This window comes from Vulpes lagopus, chromosome 2 (genome assembly GCF_018345385.1).
Source record: "Vulpes lagopus strain Blue_001 chromosome 2, ASM1834538v1, whole genome shotgun sequence".
NCBI lineage: Eukaryota > Metazoa > Chordata > Mammalia > Carnivora > Canidae > Vulpes > Vulpes lagopus.
In genome coordinates, this window is record NC_054825.1 from 169,265,071 (window position 1) to 169,292,079 (window position 27,009).

At 52.9% G+C, this 27,009-nt stretch overlaps 1 protein-coding gene across 4 annotated transcripts in view; it reads right to left on the reverse strand.

Moving 5' to 3' along the window:
• AXL (AXL receptor tyrosine kinase) overlaps window positions 1-27,009 on the reverse strand; it is a 29,270-nt gene extending 2,261 nt beyond the window's left edge. Inside the window, exons 1-19 of one of the 4 annotated variants that reach the window (XM_041745420.1) lie at window positions 26,443-27,008; window positions 25,095-25,317; window positions 24,667-24,767; window positions 23,884-24,060; window positions 18,604-18,684; window positions 18,340-18,455; window positions 13,397-13,607; window positions 12,946-13,085; window positions 12,144-12,294; window positions 11,911-11,937; window positions 10,500-10,632; window positions 9,915-10,006; window positions 7,355-7,450; window positions 7,109-7,186; window positions 5,601-5,693; window positions 5,077-5,198; window positions 4,373-4,482; window positions 830-989; window positions 243-379 (exon numbers count right to left, since the gene is read on the reverse strand). In XM_041745420.1, coding sequence (XP_041601354.1) covers window positions 243-379; window positions 830-989; window positions 4,373-4,482; window positions 5,077-5,198; window positions 5,601-5,693; window positions 7,109-7,186; window positions 7,355-7,450; window positions 9,915-10,006; window positions 10,500-10,632; window positions 11,911-11,937; window positions 12,144-12,294; window positions 12,946-13,085; window positions 13,397-13,607; window positions 18,340-18,455; window positions 18,604-18,684; window positions 23,884-24,060; window positions 24,667-24,767; window positions 25,095-25,317; window positions 26,443-26,506 — 2,312 coding nt within the window. In that variant the 5' untranslated portion in view covers window positions 26,507-27,008. Of the gene's footprint in view, window positions 1-242; window positions 380-829; window positions 990-4,372; window positions 4,483-5,076; window positions 5,199-5,600; window positions 5,694-7,108; window positions 7,187-7,354; window positions 7,451-9,914; window positions 10,007-10,499; window positions 10,633-11,910; window positions 11,938-12,143; window positions 12,295-12,945; window positions 13,086-13,396; window positions 13,608-18,339; window positions 18,456-18,603; window positions 18,685-23,883; window positions 24,061-24,666; window positions 24,768-25,094; window positions 25,321-26,442 lie in introns of all 4 variants that reach the window. The other 3 variants (XM_041745419.1, XM_041745422.1, XM_041745421.1) reach the window with 3 other exon arrangements.

Here is a 27,009-nt window from a genome sequence, read left to right on the forward strand (position 1 = left end):
TATGGCAAACTGGAGGGCTGGCAGAGGGTCCTGGGTGTTGAAGAGCACTGGAGAAATATGGGTGCTCAGGAGTCTGGGGTGAATTAGAATTTTGGGGGTGGGGGGTCTCAGTGTGGGTTCCTGAACAGCCTGAGGGATTCTGTGCAAGTTTTAGAGGGTTGGGGCCATGTGGGGTGCTCTGGGTTTTGGAGTGAAATCTAGGATGGGACGGGGGTGGGTGAGGGGGTCCTAACGATCCTCACAGTCCATCCAGACAGCCCACAGGCTGCTTTAGTCGGTTTCCCTGGCACAGGTAGTCGTAAATCTCGCTGTTTTCCACTCCTGGATATGGGGTTTGGCCCCGTGTGGCAATCTCCCACATCGTCACCCCAAAGGACCACTGTGGGCGGGGCAGAAGGGAGAGAATTAGCTGGCCTCTCCTGCACAGAGACACCCCCCAACACATAGGTTCATGGGTACACCCACATATATGTACACATGCGTACATAGCTATCTTGGTACATTGCACACTCACAGAGGTAACTTCCATGCACACATTTACACACTTCATAGACACATGGTCTCGTGTCACCCTCCACACCCTGGCTGTACACACATGTATACTTACCTCTGCCTCTCCCAACCTAAATTGGCCACATGTCCCCTGTATGAACTTGCCACCACGCACGCATGAACCTGTACATATCCCCAGCACGTCCACACCACCGTTCACAGACTCCCACCACACCCGCAGACATGCCTAGCCCATGTGGTCAGGCCCCTGTGCTTCCCCACTGCAGTGAGTGATGAACAGGCCACTGACCCTCGCTCCTCTCAAGGGTGCACCTACCACATCACTCTTGCTAGTGTAGACACGATCAGCCAGGCTCTCGATGGCAATCCATTTGACTGGCATCTTGGCGATGCGTCCCTGGCGGTAGTAGTCCCCATTGTAGATCTTCTTGGAAAGCCCAAAATCCGCCACACACACGGACATGTTCTCATTCAGCCTGCCCAGATTGGGGAGAGGAACAGGGTGACCGCATTGCCTCCTCTACCAGGAAGCCTGCCCTCAACTCTCAGACTCCGCTTCCATTTCCCACTCTGGCTGTCCTTGGGGGTGAGGATCTGTCAACCCCAGATGGAAGGGAAATGTATTGCTTCTTGTTCCCTCCATATGAAGTTTCATAAACACACCCATGTAACCACCACCCAGATTAAGAGACAGAATGTCGTGGGACATCATCTGTATAAAGGAATACCACAGAGCAAAGAAAAAGGAACTAACCAATATGTACAAAGTTGTGGGCTAGGGACACCTGGGTGGCTCAGCAGTTGAGCGTTTGCCTTTGGCTCAGGGCATGATCCCAGATTCCTGGGATCAAGTCCTGCATCAGGCTCCTTGGATGGAGCCTGCTTCTCCTTCCTCTGCCTATGTCGCTGCCTCTCTCTCTGTATCTCTCATGAGTAAATAAATAAAAAAATCTTAAAAAAAAAAAAAACAAGCAAACAAAGACGTGGGCTAGGGGCACCTGGGCGGCTCAGTGGTTGAGCATTTGCTTTTGGCTCAGGGCGTGATCCTGGGATCGAGTACCACATCGGGCTTCCCACAGCGAGCCTGCTTCTCCCTCTGCCTATGTCTCTACCTCTCTCTCTCTCTCTCTCTGTGTCTCTCATGAATAAATAAATAAAATCATTAAAAAAAATTGGATGCTTAACCAACTGAACCACCCAGGTGCCCCAAGAACTTCCTTTTTTTTTAAAAAAAAATAATTTTTTAAATATTATTTATTTATTTATGATAGTCACACAGAGAGAGAGAGAGAGAGAGAGAGGCAGAGACATAGGCAGAGGGAGAAGCAGGCTCCATGCACCGGGAGCCCGACGTGGGATTCGATCCCGGGTCTCCAGGATCACGCCCTGGGCAAAGGCAGGCGCCAAACCGCTGTGCCACCCAGGGATCCCAAGAACTTCCTTTTAAGAAAATATTTTATTTTATTTTTAGTTTTTAAGTAGGCTCCATGCCCAACATGCAGCTCAAACTCACAACCTGAGATTAAGAGTTGCATGCTCTACTTACTGAGCCAGCCAGGTACCCCTTCAGATTTTCTTTAAGTCACCTCTATGCCCAGTTTGGGGCTCAAAGTAACAACCTGGAGACCAAGAGTCGCACACTCCACCAACTGAACTGACCAGGCACCTCTTAATATTTTAACTTAAAAGCGACAGGTGTGGGATGCCTGGGTGGCTCAGCAGTTGAGTGTCTGCCTTTGGCTCAGGGCATGATGCTGGAGTCCCAGGGTCGAGTCCCATATCGGGCTTCCTGCATGGAGCCTGCTTCTCCTTCTGCCTATGTCTCTGCCTCTCTCTGGGCGTCTCTCATGAATAAATAAATAAAATCTTAAAAAGAAGAAGCACAGGTGCATAACAATGGGTTGTCTAAAAAATAAACAAACGAATAAAAACAAAAAACCCCCGCAATGGGTTGTCTACTCTGATTTTCAGTGTCATTGTTCCATGGGGGGGCTTGATGAGGATCAGCCCAAGTTGCAGAAGGAAAGGAATTTCCACTTCACTGAGTCTATTGAACCCTGTACATTTTCTACTTAACAGGAAATACAGGAAAAGAGGAATAAGGCAAATGCCACCACAAGGAAACACATACATATATCTCACATCCCACAAGAGAAATGGCCTGGTCTCTTCCAAAGAATATGCTGTAAAAATATAAAACATAGGGGGCGCCTGGGTCGCTCAGTTGGTTAAGCATCTGACTCTAGGTTTCAGCTTGGGTCATGACCTCTGGATCATGAGAATGAGCCCTGTGTTGAGTTCCACATAGGACTCCACGCTCAGCGCAGAGTCTGCTTATCCCTTTCCCTCCCTCTCTGCCCCTCCCCTGGCACACATGTGTACTCCTTTCCCCTGAATGAATCAATAAAATCTTAAAAAAAAAAAAAAAAGGTGGTGGTAGGGGAGGCTATTTCAGATTAAAAAGGCCCAAAGGGCCGTAACAACCAAACTCAGTGGAAATGAATCTTGAATAGATCCTGATTTGGTGCAAAAATAAAACAGCCCTCAAAGACATTTTGGAGAAAAACTGAAGAATCTGAATATGGATTGGACGGGTAGGAAATTATGTTACAGAAGTATGGTTAATCTTCTTAGGTGTGACAACAGATCTGTAATCATTTACATGTAAATCCTCATTCTTAGGAGATACCTACTAAAGATTTGGGGGTCCAGCGTCACCATCTTGGCAACTCACTTTGAAGGAGTTGAGCAAAGAGGAAAAGAGAAGATAGGAAAAATGTGGCACAATCTCTGCAAAGATGGTATATGAGTGTCCACTGTATAATTCTTTCAACCCCTTTATGGGATTGGACTTTTTCAACATAAAGGATTGTGGGAGGGGCACCTGGGTAGCTCAGTGGTTGAGCACCTGCCTTTGACTCAGGTCATGATCCTGAAGTCCTAGGATCAAGTCCCACATCACGTTTCCTGTGGAGAGCCTGCTTCTCCCTCTGCCTATGTCTCTGCCTCTCTCTGTGTGTCTCTCATGAATAAATAAATAAAATCTAAAAAAGAAATTGAGGGGCAGCCCCGGTGGCGCAGCGGTTTGGCGCCGCCTGCAGCCTGGGGTGTGATCCTGGAGATCCGGTATCGAGTCCCACATTGGGCTCCCTGCGTGGAGCCTGCTTCTCCCTCTGCCTGTGTCTCTGCCTCTCTCTCTCTCTGTGTCTATGAATAAATAAATATTTTTTAAAAAATTAAAAAAATAAAAAAGAAATTGAGGGAAATAAAGAAATGTTCCTATTCCTGGGAGTTGCGAACGTTCACACATCTTGCAGAAGGTTCTAATTCTCCGGCTCCAGTTTCTAGGAGTCCAATATTGTAATGAAACTAATAGTCTAAGCCTGCGTTCATATATACACACACCACCCTCACCTTAGTTTAGTTCTGCCCTATTTTCTGGCATGTCTGTGGGCAGGGCAGAGGTGGTGGTGGTGTCTGGTCCCCTTCTTCAATGTGGCGCCTCCCTAAGGGCAGCCCCAGGCAAGACACTCAGCAGGGAGGGAAACAGAGATGAGGCTTCAGTGCCACCACCATCATTGGTCATCTCTGCCCCTTTGCTCATCTCATGCCACCCACTGAACCTTCCTTCTTGCCTCTCCTCCACATCCAAGTACCCTCTCCAGGATCTCAGTTCCAGGCACACCTCCTCCGGGAAGGCTCCTTCAATCCCTTTGCTGACCTTTCTATCGCAGTCCTGAGTTCTGGCCTGCCTGAAGGGTATGTATGTCTAGACCCATCTTCCATCCTGGAATGGAAGAGGGAGGCAGCTCCTTGAAGGAGAGAGTGAGGGGGTATCTTTGGAAGCCTCAACACTCACATGCAGTTCCTGGCGGCCAGGTCTCGGTGTATGAACCTCTTGGTACTCAGATACTCCATGCCACTGGCGATGTCTGCCATGAACTTCACCAGCATCTGAGTGGGCAGGAACTGGGGGCAGAGCAGGAGGGAGTCGAGGTCGGCCAAGACCCTGAGATCCAGGACTCCTCCCTCCCTCCTTCCCTGCAGTGGTGTCCCATGGCTCCAAGAATTAAATCTAACATCTTTCCAATAAGGCCCTGTACAATCTCCTCCTGCCCCTCCCCACCAAGTCTATCTAATGTCATTGCCTGGGACATGTGACCTTCACTCCAGCCAGGGGCCTCCTTTCTGGTTTTCAGACAGATTATGCTTGTTCCCACCTCTAAGCCTTTGCCTATGCTGTGCCCTCTGCCAGCGCCCCTTCCTTCCAGGTTTCCCCATCTCCTGCTGGTTGCCTCTTCCTTCAAGATTGCCTCCTCAGTAAGACCTTCTCTGTCCACCCAAACTAACTGCCTGGACTCTCTGTAGCTCATCTGACTCTATTTCCTTCCTGGCACCTAAAATTATCTTGCTTATTTATTTGTTAACTTATTTGTTGCCTGGACCCCTCACGGCAGACAGCTCTATGAGTGCAAGTTCTTGGTCACCATGGTCTGATCAGTGCTGGGTACCTAACAGGTGCTCAATTAACACCTGTAGACCAGACAAGGAAATGTCCCTCACCACTGGCTGGTCCCCAAGCCGGGAATAGAGAAGGAAACTGTGCAGGTCTCCATGCTTCATGAAAGGTAAGATGACCACCGGTGCCGGAAAGCCCTCTCGTTCGGAACCCTGGAAACAGACGCCTGAGCCCCCCCACCCCCAGGCAGCCCCTGTCATTCCAGTTGGACAGAGAGGGGAAGACATCCCCTCCCTCCACTCTGTCTCTCCCTCCCTCTCAAATCTTCCAAATTGTTGGGGGTGGGAGGGGGTGGGGTGGCAAGGACCAAGCTTCAGAGAAGCCGATTGTAGCACTGTTCCCAGGGAAGTTTCCAGAGCCCTCCTGGGGACCTCAGCTATTTCTGGGAAAGGTCAGAGGTCACATTCCAAGCTGAGAGAAAGAAGGAGGGGGGGAGCTTGCTGACTCTGAAGGAGGGGGAAGCAGAGAGCCTAGAGGTTTGATCTTCCCAGTGCAAGAGGGAGGGGTCTTCCTTTTGGAGTGCCCTCGATGGGGCCTGTAGAGCCCCCTAAATCTGCCCCTCCCTCACCAATGAGCCTCATGACGTTGGGGTGGTCAAATTCCTTCATGCAGACGGCTTCACTCAGGAAATCCTCCAGCTCTGACCTTGTGCAGATAGCAACTTGGGGGAGAGAGAAAGGTGGATAAGGAGGAGGGGAGGGAGGACCCTTTCTCCCCTCCTCTCTTTCATCATCATCCTCTTCATCAAACATGATTACTAAGTACCTGGTGCCACACTCTAGCACTTTCTATATATTAACTCATTTAACCCTCTGAGGTTCTCCCTGTTTTAATGATGGGGAAGCCAAAGCACAGAATGGTCAGGAAATCTGCCTAAGGGCACACGCAGCTTGCAAGTAAATTAGGCAGAATCAGAAGCCCTGTGGTCCGGTGGTCCGGCTCTGAGGTCCCTGTGCACACACCATGCTAGGTTGCTTCCCTGGGGATCCATAAGATTTCTCCCTTCTTATAACTCAGGACACTGGCTCATAGTGGCAAAGCGACTTGCCCAAGGTCACCGGGCTGGATTCAAACCGAGGTGGAGAGCATAACCTGGTACAAAGAAGTGCTCAATAATGAATGAATGGGGAGAGACTGATAACCCCACAACCCAGGCTTTTCGCCCCAGTGATGCAGGAAGGATCCTTCCTCCCTCACCACCAGCGGCAGCCTGACCCTCAGTGCCTCTTCCCTGTATGGAAGGGGCTTGGTCCCAGACTTCCTGTGCTGTGTGACCCTGGATTGGCTCCCACCGTCTCTGACCATGTAAATAATACAGCCACACTCCACATTCATTGCACATAACTACATACAGTTCCCAGCATTAAGTACTCTGGCTCACCCTAGGAAACAAGGACATTATGATCCTTTTTTTCCAGATGAAGAACGGCAGGCAGCTCAGAGAGGCAGTCACTTGCCTGAGATCACACAGCTGGCCAATGAAGCCAGGTGTGCCTCATTCCAGACCTTCCCCTGTTCTGTTAGGTAACTCAGGGGGCTGATGCCCAAAAAGTAGATTTCCCAGGCTCCCTTCCATACTGTTTTCCTGTTGGAGTTTGCCAATGGGAAGCACTGATGGGAGACTGGCAGGTGGGAGGGTGGAGGGGGAGAAGTCAGGGTACTTCACCCTGTCCCTTACTGCTTTCAGCACTGCCTTGGTGAAAGCTGTGTGTTTCAAGCTTCCACAAGGCAGCCCCTAAATCTGTGATCCCAAATCCCACCATGTGTGCCCGGCTGTAGGCTCTGGTGACACCACTTCCTCCCTCTGCCCTTCAGGCCTTGTTGCTGCTAATCTCCAGGTGGCCTCACTGCTCCATGTCATTCCTATGCCTTTGTAGTAAAGGTCCCCATATTAAATTCCTTCTTTTGAAGTACCTAGCGTGGACTCCATTTCCTGCCCAGAAACCCTGGGATTCTGTGACAGGGCTAATTTGCTACTCACTTTTCTGCTCTTCGGCCTCGTTGGGGGCATAGGGAAAAGGCCTACAGTTAGGGGGTAAGGGTCCCATCCACGTGGACACGCAAGTACAGACTCACTCTTCATTGTCTTCACAGCCACCTTGAGGATAGAGTCATCCTGGTTGAGCTGGCCCTCCATCACGGCTCCAAATTCTCCTGTGGGGAACCAGAGGGAGATTTTGACCTCAGGGGGGCTTGTGGGGACTGCATTTCCTGTGACTGGGTAGGGGTGGGGAAGTGAAGGACTTCATGGTTCAGGGGGATGTGTGTGTGTGTGTGTGTGTGTGTGTGTACTCTGGGTGAGGGGGCAGGGGGAGGACTCACCTTCTCCCAGGGTCTTCCCCAGTGCCACCTTATGCCGGTCCACCATCACATCCCGAAGCTTCTCCTTCAGCTCTTCACTGATGCCCAGGCTGTTCACTGCATGGGAGATGGGGGTGGACAGAGCCATGCAGCAGGGCTGACACTCAGGTAACATTTGGATATCATGAGGGATGTATCCATTGTTAAAATATTGAAATATTTCTACATTCATTCAAAAACAGCTACTGCCCTGAGCACACATCACCTTCGCTCTTCCTCTAGACCCCCTGAATCTTCTCCCAGACCAGCTAAAGGGTTAGAGCCTGGCACATAATCTTGCACCAGTGGGCACCCTGATTGGTCAGTGTCCTGCCAAAAACATTTCTTGACTTTTTATTGAAATATAATCTGCACAAATCCTCATCAAGCAGCTCGGTGATTTCTTTTTGAGAAAGAGAGAGAGCACTTGCACATGCATGAGTCAGGGGGAGGGGCAGAAGAGAGGGAGAGAGAACCCCAAGCAGACTCCCTGCTGAGCACAGAGCCTGACACAGGGCTCAATCTCACAACCCTGAGATCATGATCTCAGCTGAAAACAAGAGTTGGCTGCTTAACCAACTGGGCCACCCAGGTGAAAAGTTTATTTTTTCTAGAGAGAGTGCACATGAGTGAAGCAGGGAGGGGCAGAGGGAGAGAATCTTTAAGCAGACTCCCAGCTGAGTGGGGAGGCCCACATGGGGCTCGATCTCACGAACCGTGAGATCATGGTCTGAGCTGAAACCAAGAGCTGGATGCTCAAGTGACGGAGCCACCCAGGCACCCCAGCTCAGTGGATTTCTACAAAGCAAACACAATAATATAACTAGCACCCAGGTCAAGAACAGACCATGACCTGCCCTCTTAAGAGTGGCCACCTTCCTGACTTCTCTTCTCATAGATTGGCCATCTCTGTTTGGGAATATAATCATAAACATGGAATCACATACTATGTTTTCTTTCATGTCTGGCTTCTTTCATTCAACACGGTGTCTATGAGACAGCTGTCATGTAGTTAGTTGTTGTGTGTAATTGCAATTTATTTTCATTGCTATATGGCAACAGTTCTCAAACTTATTGGCCTCAGGACCTGTTCTCATTCTTAAAATTACTGAGGACTGGGCAGCCCGGGTGGCTCAGCAGTTTATCACCGCCTTCCGCCCCGGGCGTGATCCTAGAGACCCAGGATCGAGTCCCGCGTCAGGCTCCCTGCATGGAGCCTGCTTCTTCCTCTGCCTGTGTCTCTGCCTCTCTCTCTCCCTCTCTGTGTCTAATAAATAAATAAATAAATATTTAAAAAAATTACTGAGGACTACATAGAGCTTTCATTCAGGGGGATTATATGGGTCAATACTTACTGTATTCAAAATTAAAATGGATAGATTTTTCAAACACAAGAATAAACCAACACACATTTGTCAACCAATAGAGTGTCAACCATGACACATCTGAGAACTTCTAAAAAAAGCTCCACGGAACACATGTGAGAGAACGAGAGTGTTAAAGGGCATATAACATCTTGGAATTATTATGAAAATAGTTTTGACCTCATGGACCCCCTGCAAAGGTCTCAGGGACCCTCAGGGACCTGGATCACACTCTGAGAACTGCTGCTGCATGTCACCCCACTAGAGCGCCATGACCTCCTTGCTTCTTATTCTTGCTTCTCCTAAATAAATGTCTTTCCCAGCCCCTTCCAATATCTCCCTGGGGTCCCAGCAGCCTTCTCACTGTGTCCTGGGAAGAGACATCACTCTGTCTCTTTCCTTTCTGGATTTAAGTTTCTCCCAGCTGGAAAGATGAAGAGATTTGACAAGGTGCGCCCTGAGGTCCTTCCTTAGCTGGGACCCTTCAAAATTCCACAGTTTACAGAGAGTCTAGAGCTCTTAGAGCATATGGTTTTCCAGATCTTAAGGGTCTATGATATTGAGCCTATGATTGTTTCAGCCAAGATCGATTCCACTCTCTAACATTCTAGAATTCCAAGAGGTAGTTAAGAGGCTGAACTTCAGAGCAAAATGACCAGGGTTCAAAGCCCAACTGTCTAACTTAAAAGCTGTGTGGCCTTGAGGAAGTTACTAACCACTCTGTACCACAGCTTCCCCATCTGTGAAAGTGGAGGGTGACTTACCTACCTCATTGGGTTGTCGTGAGGATTCAATTCAATGACGTGTGGGACACTTAGAACAGCACCTGTCACATAGGAAGTGCTAGGGCTGGCTGTCATTATTGGCTTTACAATTATCTAACGATCCTTGTCCTCTTCATTGCCATCATCATCATCATTATCGTCATCATCATTATACTGTTCTAGGATCCTGTGGCCCTAAAGTTTGGTCTTTCTATAATTTATTGTCTAGGACCCTGTTATTTTAAGGATCTGTGTGGTTTCACAATTCTGTTGTTCTTAGTCTATGGTTCTCACATCCTAGTATTCCGGGGTCTTTGGAAACTCTGGGTTCATGCATCGAAAGAAGCCTGGCAGACCCCAATCTCTACACTTGTCATCCCCACACCAAGGCAGGGAGGCATGAGGTTCACTTACAGGTGGCTTCAGTGGTCCGGCGACTGTAGGACTTGCGAACACGGTACCTAACCACCAGCTCACCCCTCTCCACTGTTGGTTCAAACACCTCTCTGGGGGGAATAGGCAGGAGGTGAGGGCAGGGCAGAACCAGGTGGAACCCCCTTTCTCGGACAACAGTGAAAGTGAACACCACCCTTAACCCCAAGCCCTGGGGATCCCTGGGTGGCGCAGCGGTTTGGTGCCTGCCTTTGGCCCAGGGCGTGATCCTGGAGGCCCGGGATCGAATCCCACATCAGACTCCCGGTGCATGGAGCCTGCTTCTCCCTCTGCCTATGTCTCTGCCTCTCTCTCTCTCTCTGTGACTATCATAAATAAATAAAAATTAAAAAAAAAAAAAACAAGCCCTGCCCGCCCTCTCCTCCAGCATTTGCTGAGTATAGCTTGGACTTCTACCTTCTGCCTTCCATTTATTACCCAGACCCTTGACCTCATTCTGACTCTTGGTAATCTCTCATCTCACACCAGCCTCCTCATGGTCTCCCTGACTCCAGCCTCTCCATCCCAGTCCAAGTTAGCCTCCCTACTCACGTAGTTCCAACTCACCCATAGCGGGTCTCCTTCTTCCGCCGGTGGACAAGGAACAGGGCCAAGATGAGGACACAACCGGCAGCCACAACTGCTCCCAGCAATACATACCACCAGGGCCATGAGAAGGCAGGGACTGGGGGCTCACTCACTGTCAGGGGGTATGGCACACAGGTCATGGATGAAGCCCTGGATCCTGCTCCCCAGGACCCAAAGATATAATGTTGGAGGGAGACAGATGTGGAAATATCTAATGAGGCATGTAGTAGGTAGGCACATCTACTTATCCAGGGAGATGGACTTGGGTGTGGAAAACACACAAGTTGTGTGAGCAGGGGAGGGGATGTGTGGAGTGTAGGATGGGTGTGTGGAGCGCATGCGAGGAGTATACAAGGAGTATGAGGCTCATGGACAAACGGCCAAGGAATGGTCTTGAGGAACATGCACTGATAATGGAGGGGCTTCTATTAAGCGAGGGATAGAAGTGAAATACATGTGCAAAAGAAGGGTGCACAGAATGTCAGATGGGTATTGGAGGAGTTAGAGGTATGTGAGTGAGGAGTAGTTAAGGCATTTTAGATACACCTCATGAGCAACTTTTTGGTAAGAATGTAACGTTGCTGTGAGAGGAGTGTGGGCATGGGAGGAGATGAAATGGGGTGTCAAAGGGTGGGAATGGGTATGTAAGGGATGGAAATGGGTAAGTACGTGCTGAGTGTCCCAGGAGTTTGGTGTGGGTGTGTGCAGAGTGGGAACGGGTTAGGATTGGCGAGTGTTGAGGGAGTAATGTGTAAGGAGCATCACTCCCTGTGTGCAGGGAGAATTGAAGAGTGTGGGATAGTGTGGATCCAAAATTTTCCAGTATTTGCAATGTGGGATATACGGCGAGTGTGTAAAAAGTGTGCAGTCTGTGAATGAGAAGTGTGGGTGTGCACTGGGTTTGGGAGGCATGTGTGAGGAATGAAGGACAATAATAGGATGAATGGGACAGAAGGCTGGCATTAGTGTGGAAAGGGTATGCAAAGAAATGCAGGAAGGCACATAAGGAATCCTTAAGAATAGTAGGTTGAGTTACAAGAGATGAACTATAATAGTGCTAGGAGGGTACAATGGGTCTTTGAGAATTGCTGGAGAAATATTTGAGAGGGATGGATTTGAGGGGGATAGCTCATCTGCCTGCCCACCCATCCATCCACCCATCCATCCATCCATCCATCCATCCATCCATCCATCCACCATTCATTGAGTACCTACAATGTATGGGGGCCATTCCTGACAACATCAAGGACCACACAAACCCGAGAAGTAGAAGATTAGAATGATGAGTTTGATAAACATGAAAGAAATGTCAATGGGTATGTTTGTGGTGATGGGGTCCTCACTGGGCATGAAGGGAAAGGAGGGAGGCAAGAGGGTGTGAAGCCCTTACCCAGCTGGTGGATTGGTTGTCCTTGCCCTGTGAGGAGAAAGGACAGAGGGAGGACATACTCAGAGAGGATAAGACTGGTGTGACACCGGTGAGACTCTCAGTAAGGTTTTGGGTAGGAAAAGAGCCCAGATTGGGGTAACACTGAAAGGTACAGGGAGCAAGTCAGGGCTATCTGGGCACGACAGGGTCCTCGTGAATCAGTTGAAGGGGGTTGAGCAGGACTTTGGAGTTACCTGGGCGCCAGGGCTCCAGGGGCACAGCGAGGCTCCAGGGTCCATCCCCAGCAGCAGTGTAGGCTGCCACACACACTGTCAGGTTGGGCACCGTCCCATCCCCTTGCAGCTCCAGGGTCACCTCTCTCTTTAGCCCTATGTCCATGAGCACCTAGGATGTCCAGATGTAGCATCAAGGTAAAGCCCCCACCCAGCTGCCCCTAACTCTTAAGACTTCACCCTTACCGTTAAGTCCCTGTCTTTCTCAAAGCCCCCTCCCCACCGCCTAGCCCTTCACCCCTACCTCTTCCGACCCATCATCCCTCACTGTCATCCCCACCTCCATTCTCCATCCCCATGCCCACTCCAACATCAGCTCCACGGGGACTGGGCCATTGCCTCATTCACAGCCCATCGTCAAGTGCTAGCAAGTGAGGGACTGAACCCTCATCTTTCCACCCACGTTCCTCTCTCTATCCCCTCCTAACCCCCCACCTTCTCTCTCCCACCCACCTCTCCAACCCAGGGTGCTGCTTGCTCCAAGACCACCTTTGTGCAAATTAGGAAAAGTCACCCCTTCTTCAAGATGTTATACAATTATCTGCTGTAAAATCATGATAGTACATTTGTAAGTCTACTGAAATGTTTTTCACAATGACTTGTAAAAGCCACTCCCACTCCCTACCCCTTGCCTGGACCCCTTCCCAGGATGTGCCCTCCTAGATGTAGTGTGATCTCGTATTACCCCAACTGCACCCGTGTCCTGTCCTCCCCATCTCCCTCCACCCAGCCATTCCGCCCCAGCCCAGCCAGCAGCACCCACCTCGGGGGTGTCCTGGCCTCGGTAGGCCAGCCGGTACCCTAACAGGGTGCCCTGCAGGGGCGCCCTTGGCTCCTGCCAACGCACGAGGGCTTGGCTCCCATTCCGCAAGGCGCTAACGTTCTCGGGGGGACCCAGGGGCACTGGAGGACAGGGAAGAGGGGAAGCTGGCACCCCCACCTCTTCCTGGCCCCCTCCCCTGTTCCCAGGAAGCAGGGGCAGGGTGCAAAGGGCATGCGCGTGGGCAACTCGTGCAGGCCTCCCATGAGCGGAAGCAGAGGGAAGAGGTCTGGGAGAGATGCCAGTGGGCCATGCTGAGGGGTCAGGGACTGGATGGGAAGGACCGAGGCCACATGGGGTAAATGGGGGACAAGAGCTGCTGGGGGTGGCACTGCTGTGAGCATGGTCCAGCAGGGCTGCAAATGACATCTTCCTCCGACCAGCCCGTTCTTACCTCCCTCTGGTGTCTCCACAGGAAGCCAGTGGGTCCAGGGTGAGGGCCCCTGGCTACTGGTACAGGCCACCCGGATGTGGTAAGGAGTGTGAGGATGGAGGCTGCCCAGCCGAAGTTGGTGAGGGGGGACAAATGCTTGCAAGGTGAGAGGCTCCTCCGGGGGGTCTGGCTCTCCCAGCTGGACACCCACCCCATCATCTGACAGCACAGCCTGGGGACAGGGAAGGGGCATGAGGACGGGATCGTCACGAAATCTCAAGAGGTAGTCACACAAGTCGTTGGTGGTGGTCCCCGTGTGATTCCACAACTTTGCAAGGATGTGTGTGTGTGTGTGTGTGTGTGTGTGTGTGTGTGTGAGCTCCATGCTGGTGTAACATGGGCACCTGCATTTGCAAAGCAAGAAGACCACCCAGTTGCACAGTGTGGCTCTGTCATCACTTGCAAAAGCCACCTCTGGCAAGACTTTCCCCTCTCTGAACCTCAGTTTCCTTATCTGGAACATGGGGGCTTGGAGGAGCAAGCACCTTCCAGGGCTGCCTAAAGGTTGAAAGTAGGACAAGCTGCACAGCGTGTGGCAGGTGGTCAGCATCAATACAATGACAATGACATTCAACCACAGGCAAAAGTCGGAAGAGTAGGGACGCCTGGGTGGCTCAGTGGTTGAGCATCTGCTTTCATCTCAGGGCGTGATCTTGGGGTCTTGGGATCGAGTCCCACATCGGGCTCCCCACAGGGAGCCTGCTTCTCCTTCTGCCTATGTCTCTGCCTCTCTCTGTGTCTCTCATGAATAAATAAATAAAATCTTAAAAAAAATCAGAAGAGTGGGCACCTCTAGGGGCTGAGGGATACTTGTGGGGAGCTGGTGGGTGGTGATTTGGAGGCTCATGACAATATGTGAACGTTCATGTTTAAGGATCTAGGTGGAGATGCCTGGGTGGCTCTGCAGTTGAGCGTCTGCCTTTGGCTCAGGGCGTGATCCTGGAGTTCCGGGATTGAGTCCACGCAAGGCTTCCTGTGGGGAGCCTGCTTCTCCCTCTGCCTGCATCTCTGCCTCCCTCTGTGTGTCTCTCATGAATAAATAAAAAAATCTTTTTTTTAAAAAAAAAAAGGGGGATCCCTGGGTGGCGCAGCGGTTTGGCGCCTGCCTTTGGCCCAGGGCGCGATCCTGGAGACCCGGGATCGAATCCCACGTCGGGCTCCTGGTGCATGGAGCCTGCTTCTCCCTCTGCCTGTGTCTCTGCCTCTCTCTCTCTCTCTGTGTGACTATCATAAAAAAAAAAAAAAAAAAAAGGATTGGGATGCCTGGGTGGCTCAGCGGTTGAGCATCTGCCTTTGGCTCTGGGCGTGATCCCAGGGTCCGGGAATCGAGTCCCACACTGGGCTCTTTGCGTGGAGCCTGCTTCTCCCTCTGCCTGTGTTTCTGCCTCTCTCTCTCTCTCTCATGAATAAATAAATAAAATCTTAAAAAAATAAAGGATCTAGGTGTACATGAAAGATTATGTACATTGTGTATGTTACAGCTCAATAAAAAGAAAATCCCTTTACACATCTGAATTCATTTGACCCTGACGTCAGCCCTGCCTGTGGGTACTGTGTGCATCTCCACTGACAGATGAACACATTGAGTCTCAGAGAGATGGAATCACTTGCCCAAAGTCACCAGCTTGTCACTGACGATGTTGGGAACTAAACCCCAACCTATCTTCAAAACCTTTGCCCCGCTCACAGTGAGGATGTCCATTTAAGAACATGGGTGATAGGGGATCCCTGGGTGGCTTGGGGGTTTGGTGCCTGCCTTTGGCCCAGGGCGCAATCCTGGAGTCCTGGGATCGAGTCCCATGTCGGGCTCCCGGCATGGAGCCTGCTTCTCCCTCTGCCTGTGTCTCTGCCTTTCTCTCTCTCTCTCTGTCTATCATAAGTAAATAAATAAATCTTAAAAAAAAAAAAAAGAACATGGGTGATAGTAACAATACTTCTCCCCTGTTCAGAGGGGCCATGTAGCTCAGTGCTAAGCACGGATGCTGGATCTGATATTCTAATCCAGCCTCTACCAGCACCTAGCTCTCTCTGTGCCTTAGTTTCCTCATCTATAAAATGGGATAATAGTGATGGTTCCCTGATTTGCAGAGTTGACTTGCAAGTGTTTAACTTGTAAGCGTTTAGAAGAACCTGTGCACACTGAGTGCTTACCGTGATTATTTTCTGTGTGCGTGAGAGGTTGCCAGAATACAAATGTCAAACTCTGCACACCCTACACAGCAGCACAGGCTGGGAGGCTCATCTGGTCCCCGGGAATAGCATGATCGGCATGGCAGGGGCCACAGCTGGGCAATATATTTGTGCAGCCCTGCCACACAGAACCACACACCCTCTACAGCCATACAAGCACAGTCCCACACGGTAAGGACGCTGCCATCCCCCCTCAGGAAGCAACCAGGAGACCCAACCCACACTGCCACACTGTGTGTTCAGAAGGAGTTTACTGCTTATGGGTGTGGACCCAAGATTCTTTGGATCCAAGTCCTGGCTTGATTATCATCTGCTGTGTGACCTAGAGGGGGTGTCTTTACTTCTCTGAGTCTCCATTTCTATCTCTGGAAAATGGGCATCCACGAGTCCCCCCTACCTGGCAGGGTGTGAGACTTAATGACATACTGTATGTAAGCTGCTTTGCACACCCTGTCAACAGCTAACATTTGAGGGCCGACCCTGTGTCAAGCACCCTGCTTGATACAAGCGCAATCCTAGATGAACTCACTGGCTTTTTCCCACCACCCTCTGAGGTCAAATTCTTTTTTCATTCCCATTTCACAGATGAGGAAACAGAGGCCCAGAGAGGTTCAGCAGCTTGCCCGAAGCCACACAGAGTCCTGTGTGGTGAGGATAGCACCATGAGGCCTGGTAGGGAGTGGGCAGCTGGTGGGTAACAGGATGGGTGGGGGGGAGCTGTCCCCAGGCCTGCTCTCTGACCTGCAGTGACAGATGGGAAGGGGAACCTCTGCTGGGGCAAAGGGGAGAGAGGGACTTAAGTCCAGACAGTCAGCCTCCCAGTGCCCACTCCCACTTCTCTTTTCCCTGTAACCCTCCCGTTCGAACCCTCCCACCCAGGCCAGGCACAGCAGGAAGTGAGCTCTGGAGAAGGAAGAGGACACACTTCTGCTTTCCTTTGCCACTGGACGCATGTGGGTTAGGGGTACGGCTGATGCCTGACCTGGCATTTGAGGTCTCCCAAATGGGCCCAGTCTCAGTGATTGAATCAGTTTTATCCTTTTTGGCCAATGGGGTAGGTCACTTCCCCTCTCTGGGCCTCAGTTCCTTACCTTGAAAACGGGAAGATTAGCAGATTATTTTCTAGGGTTTTTATTTTTTCTATTTTTTTTTTATTTTCTAGGGTTAAAATGACTAGTGAATGAGATTATGTCTGGGGCATGTAATTAAAAGAAGGATGGCTCTTACTCGATGGAGCACTGGCTCTCAATGGACTCTAAGGATAAGGAGGTGAAGGGGATTGTATGGGTTTGGGGAGATGCGGGTTTGAATCCCACCTCCGCCACTTCCCACCTGTAATCTTGGCCAGGTTGTTTAACTACTCTGAGCCTTAGTTTCTTTTTATTTATTTATTTATTTATTTATTTATTTATTTATTTATTTATTTATTTATGATAGTCACACACACACACAGAGAGGGAGAGAGAGAGAGAGGCAGAGACACAGGCAGAGGGAGAAGCAGGCTCCATGCACCGGGAGCCCGATGTGGGACTCGATCCCGGGTCTCCAGGATGGTGCCCTGGGCCAAAGGCAGGCACTAAACCGCTGCGCCACCCAGGGATCCCTGAGCCTTAGTTTCTTCGTCTGGAAAGCAGGTGTAATCATAGACCCTGCTCCATAAACACACAAGGGGGTGTGCGTAAAGAACTGACGCTCCATAAAAGCTGGTCATTATTAATTATTGTCATCTGTCTTGGCAGGCACTATCCCAGCCTCACTCCAATTTCCAAATCTCAGAAAACATCAGGCCAGAACTTTGTCTTGTACTCAGAGATCTGCATTTGCTTTTCTTAGTATAGAATTGGAAAGAAAAAAAAAAAAAAGAATTGGAATGAATTTGGTGCCGAAAGCTGGGTCAAGAGCGTTTCAGGTCACGTACTCCTCCAGCAAACATGCCCTACTAGAGGGGCACCTGGGTGGCTCAGTGGTTGTAGCATCTGCCTTTGGCTCAGATCGTGATCACGGGATCCTGGGATGGAGTCCTGCCTTGGGCTCCCCCCTGAGGAGCTTGCTTCTCCCTCTGCCTGTGTCTCTGCTACTTTCTCTGTGTCTCTCATGAGTAAATAAATAAAATCTTAAGAGAAAAAAAAAGGTGCCCTATTTGAGGTCAGCGCTGGGCAATTGTGAGGACCCAGTGGTGACTGAGATAGCCGGGACCAGCCTTCCCAGAGCTCCCAGTCTCGTGTGGGGACAGACTTACCCCCAGATAGTGACAACCCAGAGTGATCGGGGCTGGGATGGGAGAAGCACAAGGCTGTGGGCACCCGATGGTGAAAGAGATGGCTCTGAGCCCTGCTGTCTCAGGACTCCTACTCTGGCCAGAGTCAATATTACTAATACAAAAAAAAAAGTTAGAACAGGTGATAGCTTATTATGCATTTCCCATATTCCAGATGCTATTTTAAGTTTGTTGTCTACATTCACTTATTGAATTCTTACAGCAAACCTATCTGCCCATTTTACAGATGAGAGAACTGAGGTCCAGTGATGTTAAGTCACGGTCTAAGCTCCTGCAGCCAGTGCTGGGGGAGTCAGAATTTGAACCCAGGACATCTGGTGGGACTTGAGGCTCTGCTGCTTCTCAACACATGAATGGTTGGGAGGGCGGGTTTCCCAGGGAGGAGATGGGGGCTTCTGTGTGGTGGAAGGAGGGCTGAACAAATGTGAGGTCTCACCTGCAGGGTGCAGTGCGTGAGGGGATAGATGCCACTCAGGCCTGGAGTCCAAGCCACCTCCAGCTCTGTGGGCTGGCGGGAAACCAGGTGGAGGTTGCGGGGCCGCTGGGGGAGCACTGTGGAGAGATGAGGGGAAGGACTAACCCTGGGGGGCTTTTGCTCAAGCTCCCCTCCACTCCCACCCTACCCTTTACCTCAGCTCCAACCTTTGGCCCAGACCCCACATCCTCTGACACCCAGCTCCCCAGCTCCCTTTCCTGTCACCTGTGATGGTGGCCGTGCGGGATGTGGTGACCCCCTTGGCATTATGGGCTTCACAGGAGAAAGAAGATGTCTTGTTCAAGCCTGGGGAGTCATAGAAAGAGAGGCCCAGTGTCAGAGAGGGGAGGGAGGATTTCCCAGGCATGCTGGGCCACCTCCTACCATGCCCTGCCTGATAGAGTCAGGGCGGCCCACATGGGCACCTGCTTGAAGGGAGAGTTGTGGGGGCGGGCGGGATGAATTGTGAGCACAGGCCTCCATCGCCAGCCCAAGGAGAGGCTGATGGCCTCAGTCCTAATGCTCCACCACATAAACACACACACCTACTGATGCACACCAGCACCCATACAGATAGAGACACACATACATATATACACACTTAGCACATAGATTTATAAAAACCCACATAGACACACACACATATACTCACACAGGCAACACTTAGAAACACACATGCTAAAACACACATACTTATGCGTGTACACAGAGGTAGTTACAAATAGACACACCAGGCACATACACCAACACAGTTATACACACACTTGCAAAAGCACACATACTCATACCTAGACACACACCAACACACACATTCATGTGCACACGCACACAGGATCACATAGAGCCTCACGGATGCACGTAGTGGCACAGATCCCTAACAGGCACACACCAAAGGAGCACCCTCATGGATGTGTGTAAAGCTAGAGGTGTTTGCTCATTTTAAAGCTCAAAGCTCAGCTCCTAGCAGCTCCCCTCCCTCTCCTTCCCTCCCTGGCCTCCGGGTGTTTCTGGAAAACAGGCATCAGGCATGTTCCTACCTCAGGAACTCTGCATTTCTGTTCTCTCTGCTTGGATCAGTCTTCCCACAGATGTGCACATGGCTCCCTCCCGCCCTCCTTCACATTTGGTACCCAGACCCCCCCTTCTCCTTGGCTCTGTCCCTGGCTGCCCTATTGAGAGCTGGGACCTCACGTCCACATCTACCGTCTCCTCAGTTTTACTTCTCCTCTTTGGCTCTTCTCATCACCACATACTTTACCTATTACCTGTACGTATTACCTATTACCTTTACCTATTACCTGTATATCTTGCTCACTCAGCTACTTGTCAGCTCCAGGACTGTGGGGGTTTCTATCTCTTCTGTTCCCTGCTGTCTGCCCCAGGGCCTACAATGGCCTTGCACATAGTAGGTACTCCATAAGTGCCTGTTGAACGAGTGAATGAATCTATGCGTATGCCTTTGTGTACTTATGAGTGTTTCTGGGTATGTATGTATGTATGTAGAAATGTGAGCTTGTGTAATTCTCTGGGTAAGTGATTTATTTATTTTTATTTTTTTTTTAAATTTTTTTTAATTTTTTATTTATTTATGATAGTCACAGAGAGAGAGAGAGAGGCAGAGACACAGACGGAGGGAGAAGCAGGCTCCATGCACCGGGAGCCTGATGTGGGATTCGATCCCGGGTCTCCAGGATTGCGCCCTGGGCCAAAGGCAGGCGCCAAACGGCTGCGCCACCCAGGGATCCCTGGGTAAGTGATTTAATATATGTCTTTTTTTCTTTTGTTAAGGTCTTATTTATTTATTTATTTATTTATTTATTTGAGAGAGAGAGATAGGGAGAGAGAGCACAAGCCAACTCCCTGCTGGGCGGGGAGCCCATCCCAGGGTCCTGGGATCCAGACCTGAGCCGAGACCTGAGCCAAGACCGGAGCCCAAGGCAGATGCTTAACCAACTGAGCCACCCAGATGCCCCAATATGTGTCTTGAGTACCTGTTTCTGGGTGTCTGGGGGTGGACTGCCCCCCCTCCGCAGTGTGGGGCTGGTGGGAACACAGGCAGACACACACCGGCACAAAGACACGCACTGAGAGACAAACATGACACAGTCACACAAACACACACATACACAGCTATACAACATCCACAGATTCACACACAGAGAAATAGAGACACACACACGGTGGGTGACAGGATGGAGGAGGACCAAGTCTGAGTCCGCACGTGCGACCGCAGGTCTGTGTGTGTCTATGGGTGTTGCATGCCTGTGCGTCTCCTGCTCGGTCTGCGTGTGTGTGTGTGTGTGTGTGTGCGCGCGCCTGTGTTCCCACCACCAGACAGACACAAAGTTTCCTTTTCTCAGTCGGCAGAGGGAGCGCACCCGGGGAAAGTCGGCCGAGGCCGGAAGGGGGTGGGCAGGGGCGCTCCCCAGCGCCGCAGCTCCCCGCCAAGGTCAGGTGCCCGGCCGCAGCCCCCGCCGGCGGGGGAGGGGCAGGAGCGCCCCGGGCCGGCTGCCCGAGGGGGGGCCTGGGGCCGCTCCAGCCACCTGGCACGTGGGGGCCCGCCAGGGTCACCATGCGGGGGCTGGCGCTGCCCGCCCGCCCGCCCGCCCGAGGAGCCCTGGGGCGGGAGGGAGTTCTGGAACCCGGTCCCGTTCCAACCGCAGCATTCCTGCCCCCGCCTGAGTCACCGGGGCGCCCCCCTCCCGCTCCGGCACTTCCGGCGGCCTGGGGGGCCGCGGCCCAGGGTCCCCCTTCCTCGGCCCAGCGCGCACCTCGAGGACGGGGAGAGCAGGGATGAGGGGCCTGGGACCCTCTCCCCTCCAGCGGGCTCTGCCCCCGCGGCTGGAACGGGCCTGCTCCAGATGTGCTTTCCAGATGCACTGTCCCTCTCCCTCTCCCTCTCCCTCTCCGCTCCTCCTCCCCCCTCCCCCGCGCTTTTTCCGAGGGAATCAGAGGGATGGAAGGAGAGAGGGCACGCCCTGAGTCAGAGATCGAGGGACAGACACACATAAACGGACAAAATTCCTTGACACAGCCCCCCCCTCCCGCCCCCACCCAGCACAGTGAATCACACAGGGGCCGTTACTGGCACAAAAACAGAAAACCGGGCACTGGCTAAGCGACGAAGGGCTGATGGCAAACGTGCAGGGACACCAATATCCACTCAGCGACTTGCAGGCATGTACACAGGGGCTGACATCGGGGCACACACACAAACATATCCACAAACATGGGTACCTTGACTACAAACACCCAGCAACACAATGTGCCAGGCTGACGCTGACAAACACGTAAGCCTCCCCCAGGCCAAAATACACACAGCGAGCAACACACGCACATGGAAGTTGAGGCAGCCCCGCGGATACACACCAGGACATGAATGAGGTTGATGGTGACTTGCTTGCAAACAAACCCAGCCAGTCCTTCAAACACAGCTGGACACTCAGGTTGCTTCAGACACATATACGGAGATGCAGACTATACAAAAACACACGCTTGCATAAACACTGATGCAGACACTCAGCTGCCGTGTGCACGGAGGCGGCATAGACGCACACATACACGCTGGTTGGCAAGTTTATGGCCCAAGAGGAAATCAGGGCTGGGGTTGATACACAGGGAAACAGGACAGAAGCTGTCAGAGTTGTTGCTGCCTGCTGTGAATCTCTCTCCTTCATACACACAGACACACACACAGATACAGGGTCCATGTGAGAGTCACAGACCAACACACTCACCTTGTGACACATACGAATAACCACAGAGACATCCATGGACACAGACATAAATACACACGGACAGCCATAGTCAGTAGCAACACACCGAGGAACGCCGAGCTGTCCACCGATACATCCTGATTCCACAAGGATACAGATGCCCCCACCAAGACACACTCACAGCCATAGATGCACACCTGTGAGGTGACATTGTCACCTCTCTGCAGGGAGGTATATATTAAGTAGCCACAAAACACTGCCTTCCCTCACTTTGCCATCTCTCCACCCCGCCCCCACACCCACACTCCACCTTCACACAATGAGTCACACCTGTGAAGACACAAACACAAAGGAGGATGGACACCAGGCTGACACTGGTATTCTTAGACACACACACGTGCGTGCACACACTAAAAATCCATAGAAGCTGGCCTGCCCTAAAGCGCAGCCTCATCCAAGGAGGTTGACGACAACAGACACTGACACAGAGACGCAGATCCAGTGGGACATGGATGCATCCACACCCAGACCTCACACACACACAGAGACACACACACAGACACCCTCCCCCTACAGCTCTACCACACACTGATACACACACAGGCCCTCTCATGCCCGTGGCGAGGGGTGTGTGTGGGGGGCATTTCTCCTTCCTGGGATGGTGAGGGGTGTGGTGGGGGCATTTCTCCTTCCTGGGATGGGGTGCGGGGCCCATCCCCCACTCCCTTCCCATCTCCAGGGTCCTGCCAGGTTGACTCAGACCCCAGAGCCACGGGGCCTGAGTCACCCCTCTAAGGGCTAGCATGCTCACCACCTCATCCTTGCACACTCAGGGTCCCCGGAATGTTGAGAATGTGGACACCTCCCTCTCCTGCCTGGGGAGACCTTCAGGCAGGAGGTTCCCCTCCCATCTCTGCAGATGAGGCAGCAGGTTGGAGGTGCCAGAAGCTGAAGCCCTCCAGGGTCAGCTGCCTCCCTCTGCCTGATCCTAACCCGGCTGTGTTCCCCAATCTCTCCTTCCTCAGTGAGCGTGGTAGGGGGGACCTCTGCATCCAGTGGCCCTAGCTCTGCCTCTGACTGCTCTGTGATCCCAAGTGAGGTCCTGCTCATCGATGCGGTGCTGAAGGGGATGGTCACCCTGGAACTAGGAGAGTCTCTACTGCTACTCAGACCTCCCTGTCCTGTCTCTCTCTCCATCTTAGGTTAAGATGGCCTGTCCCTTCCCGTGTCTCTTGTTCTCTCTCTCCCGGTGACTGTCTCACTCTCTCTTCTGTCTCTGCTTTCAGATTGGCCTGCCTCAGTGAAGCTTTTCAGATCCAGAGGTGGGCAGGTTGAAGGAGGTGGAGGAGAGGAGGGCAGGGTTACTTCCGGTGCCCTGCTTAGGGTCAAGGGCTGACAACGGGGCAGTAGGCCCACACACACATTTGGGCCATGGGGCAGCTCAGAGGAAACCCAGGACAAAGGGTTCTATTCAGACAGGCTGGGATGAATGAGGAGACAGAGGGACAGGGAGACAGACACATACAGAGAAGCAGAAAAAGAGAAACAGAGAACGAGATGACAGAGAGACAGAAGGAGCCAGAGAAGCATACAGAGGGACATGATAGGGACAGAAATGCAGGGACAGAGACTCAGACAGAGAGAAAACAGAGAGAGAGAAAAAGAGAGAGAGGGGGACAATGAGACAGACAATGAAGGACAGAGGGACAGAGGCACGGAAGGTGCCCATGCTCCCCACTCCCATCCTGCCTGGCCTTTGGTGCTGAGCTGGCTACAACCCCAGGCTTACCTGGAATGCGCAGCGTGTGCTGGGCGCCGTGGGTCGTGGCTAGAGGTAGGGGGACGGCATCCTGGAGCCAGAGTAGATCCACAGGCTCTGGGGGTCCCTCGGCCCAGCAGCTCAGGTTAAAGGGGGTATTGGCAGCCACGGTTCTGTCCTCCGGCTCCTCCAGGAAGTAAGGCAGGCCTGGGGAGGGTGGTAGTCATTGAGGTCCCTCTGAGTCCCCCTCCCCAGGTGTCTGACTCACAGCTAGGAGGTTGCAGGCTGCAGATTCTTTGCTCCCCCATATCTGATCCCGAAGGACACCCAAACTTCCTTCAGATGTCTGACCCCTCAGACCTCTACCCTCAGAACACAGGATCCCAGTATCCGATGTCCCAGCCAAGTGTCTGACCTGAGGGACATCTGAGTCCCTCATGTCTCTTTTCTAAAATGTCTGGCTTCTCATTCCATTTTACCAATGAGTAAAGTGAGGGCCCCAGGGGTGGGGGAGAGGGTTAAATTGTACCTCTGACCCCTTATCCTATCCCCAGAATGTCCTACCCCCACTATGACCCTAGGACATGCCACAACCCCCAAGACGTCCCCCCCCGCCCCCTCCCCCCACCCCAGGGACAGATCATCTCACCCAGTCCTGCCCCTAGTAATTCAGAGATTTCTCAGTAATTCCTGACCCCCAAAGATCGCTGACACTCCCAGGCTGCATGTCCCCGGGGAACACCCTGAATTTTCCAGCATGTTCTGATCACTCAGGTTTCTCGCCCTCCCATGGACTCTGAGCCCAGGGCTCACCCTCTAGCCCAACGTAGCCAGGCTGCGACACGAAGGTCTTTCCTCCCAGGACCACAGCACATTGGTACCACCCGGCGTCTGAGAGCTGCAGGGATGAGATTCTAACCGGGCAAGAGGAGAGAGAGAAAGGGTCAGGGTCAGTGCTGGACTCTGGGCGGGGGTAATCAGAACTGACACAGGGGGTTTGGACTAGGAACTCCTCAGAGCTAAGAAGTGGGTAGTATTATTAACTTGTCTTACAGAACAGGAAAGTGAAACCCAGAGTTACATCACATGCTCCAAGCCACACGGCTAGCGAGTGGCCACACCAGGGTCCTAGCCCAGGTGGGGCTCCTGCCCATAGCTTTTCACCCACCACGTGCTGGAGGCGGCAGTGGGGGAGGAGAGGGATCAGGAGGGGTGAAGCCGGTCAGGGGGAGGCTGGGCACCTGAGTTGGCTGACCACCTTCCAGTCTTCCTGCCCGTCTTCCCCCAGGGGCACCTGGATCTGGGTGGTGTCCGCCAGCTCCAGCACCTGTCCATCCCGAAGCCAGGTCACCTCGGGGGGCTCCCCCTGAACCTGGAGCTCACACCGAAGGGACCCGGTGAGTCCCCGGGCACCGGTGATGTTCCTTGGACTCCCCACAAAGGGGTCTGCCTCAGCCTGTGTGCCTGCTGGGAGACCGGAGACAGGGAAGACTGAGCTTAGGAACCCCTGCTTCCTCCCAGCCCGCCAGGCCCTTAGGCTCAGGTAGTTGTAAAGTGACCTAAGGGGGTGAGGGCGGTGGAGGGTGGAGGCTTGGGGGGGGGAGGATGGGAGCCTTCCCAGGGGACTGGGGTCCGGCCTCCATCCTTCCTAGGGGCCCCTATCCTTGGTCCGTGGGGAAGTAGGCCCGGGTCTGGCAGCCTCCCAGGCCCCTGGACTGCCCGGCCTGCCCGGCAGGGCCAGCCCCCTGGCTGCCCCACCCCTGCTGCCCTCCCTTAGGGTCTCTAGGGAGGCTGGTGGATGGTGAGGATGAAAAAGAGGTGGGGAGGGAGAGGACAGAGAGAGAGAGGAAGAGGGAAGGAGCGACGGAGAGAAGCCAAAGTCAGGCAAGAGGAGTCAGAGACAGCGAAGAACAGAGACTGGAGAGACACAGGGGATGAGAGAGGAGGAGAGAGACAGTGAGAGGGAAGGAAGTTGGGGGAGAGACACTGAAGGAAACAGAGACACAGAGACAGAGACAGAGACAGAGAAAGAGACATCTAGAAAGTAGGGAGAGATAAAGATGGAGACCAGGTCAGAGAAATGAATCTCACAGAGATGGTGGAGATAGAGCCAGCACCAGAGAACTTTGGCCCAGAGGTGGAGCAGACAGGCAGTGACAGGGTAAGGACAAGTGTGTGTGTGGGGGTGACAGCGAGGAGGGTTTTCCCCTAGAGCTCCGCAGCCCTCCTCAACCCACTGCCCGACTTAATTACTCCTTTCTGGAAGATTCCTTCCGGGGCAGCCCCCAGCTCAGCCCCTCTCCCTAGGGCCCTCCGAGGCAAGCCCAGCCCCGCTCCAGCCCTCTATGTCCACCTCTTTCCCACTCCGACCCTCCGAGTTTCTGTTTCTGGTCCTGTTCCTCCCTGAGCCCCTTTCTCTCCCGGCCTCTCTCCGCTGCTCTCTGGGCCTCCCTGTCTCCCTCTCGCTGTCCCCCAGACGCTCCTGGAGCCAGCCCAGACTCCCCCAACACCTGCCATCCACCCCCCACGCCGCTCCCTCCTGCCCCAGCCCGGCCACGGGGTCCTCCCCCTCAGGCCCCCACCACTCACCCGGGGGGGCCAGGCACCCCCAGCAGCACAGCGCCAAGCACCAGGCCAGCGGGACCCTGCCCATCCTCGGGGCACCACGCAAACGATGCCAAACTTTCCTCAGAAGTTGCTGGGCACCCCGCGGGAGAGGGGGCAGGGCCGGGCTGTCCCCGGCCCTCCCCCCGGCTGCGGGCTCCCCGGATCCGGCACTGCCTGCCTGCCGCGGCGGGCCCCTCGCTCAGCGGCCGCCTTCCGCGCTCCCAGCCTCCTACTCCCTCCCAGGCTTCGGGCGACCCTTCCCCGCCCCCAGGGCCACCGGGCTCGGAGGGGTTAACTCGGGGAGGGGACGACCGGCCCCGTCTTAAAGGGGCCTCGGAGGGAGGCTGCGGAGGGGGAAGGGGTCCCCCAAGGCTGCACCCCGAATCCCGGCCAGCCGGGCAGGGAGGCTGTGCGGGTGGCTCTCTATCCCGGCTCTGGGCGCTGTCCCTCCAGCTCTCCAGTGTCTGGTAAACATTCTTCCAGAACTCCACTCCTCTCTCAGCCCTGGAGACAGCCCCCTCCTCGGCCTCCACCCCCAGCCCAGCCCCG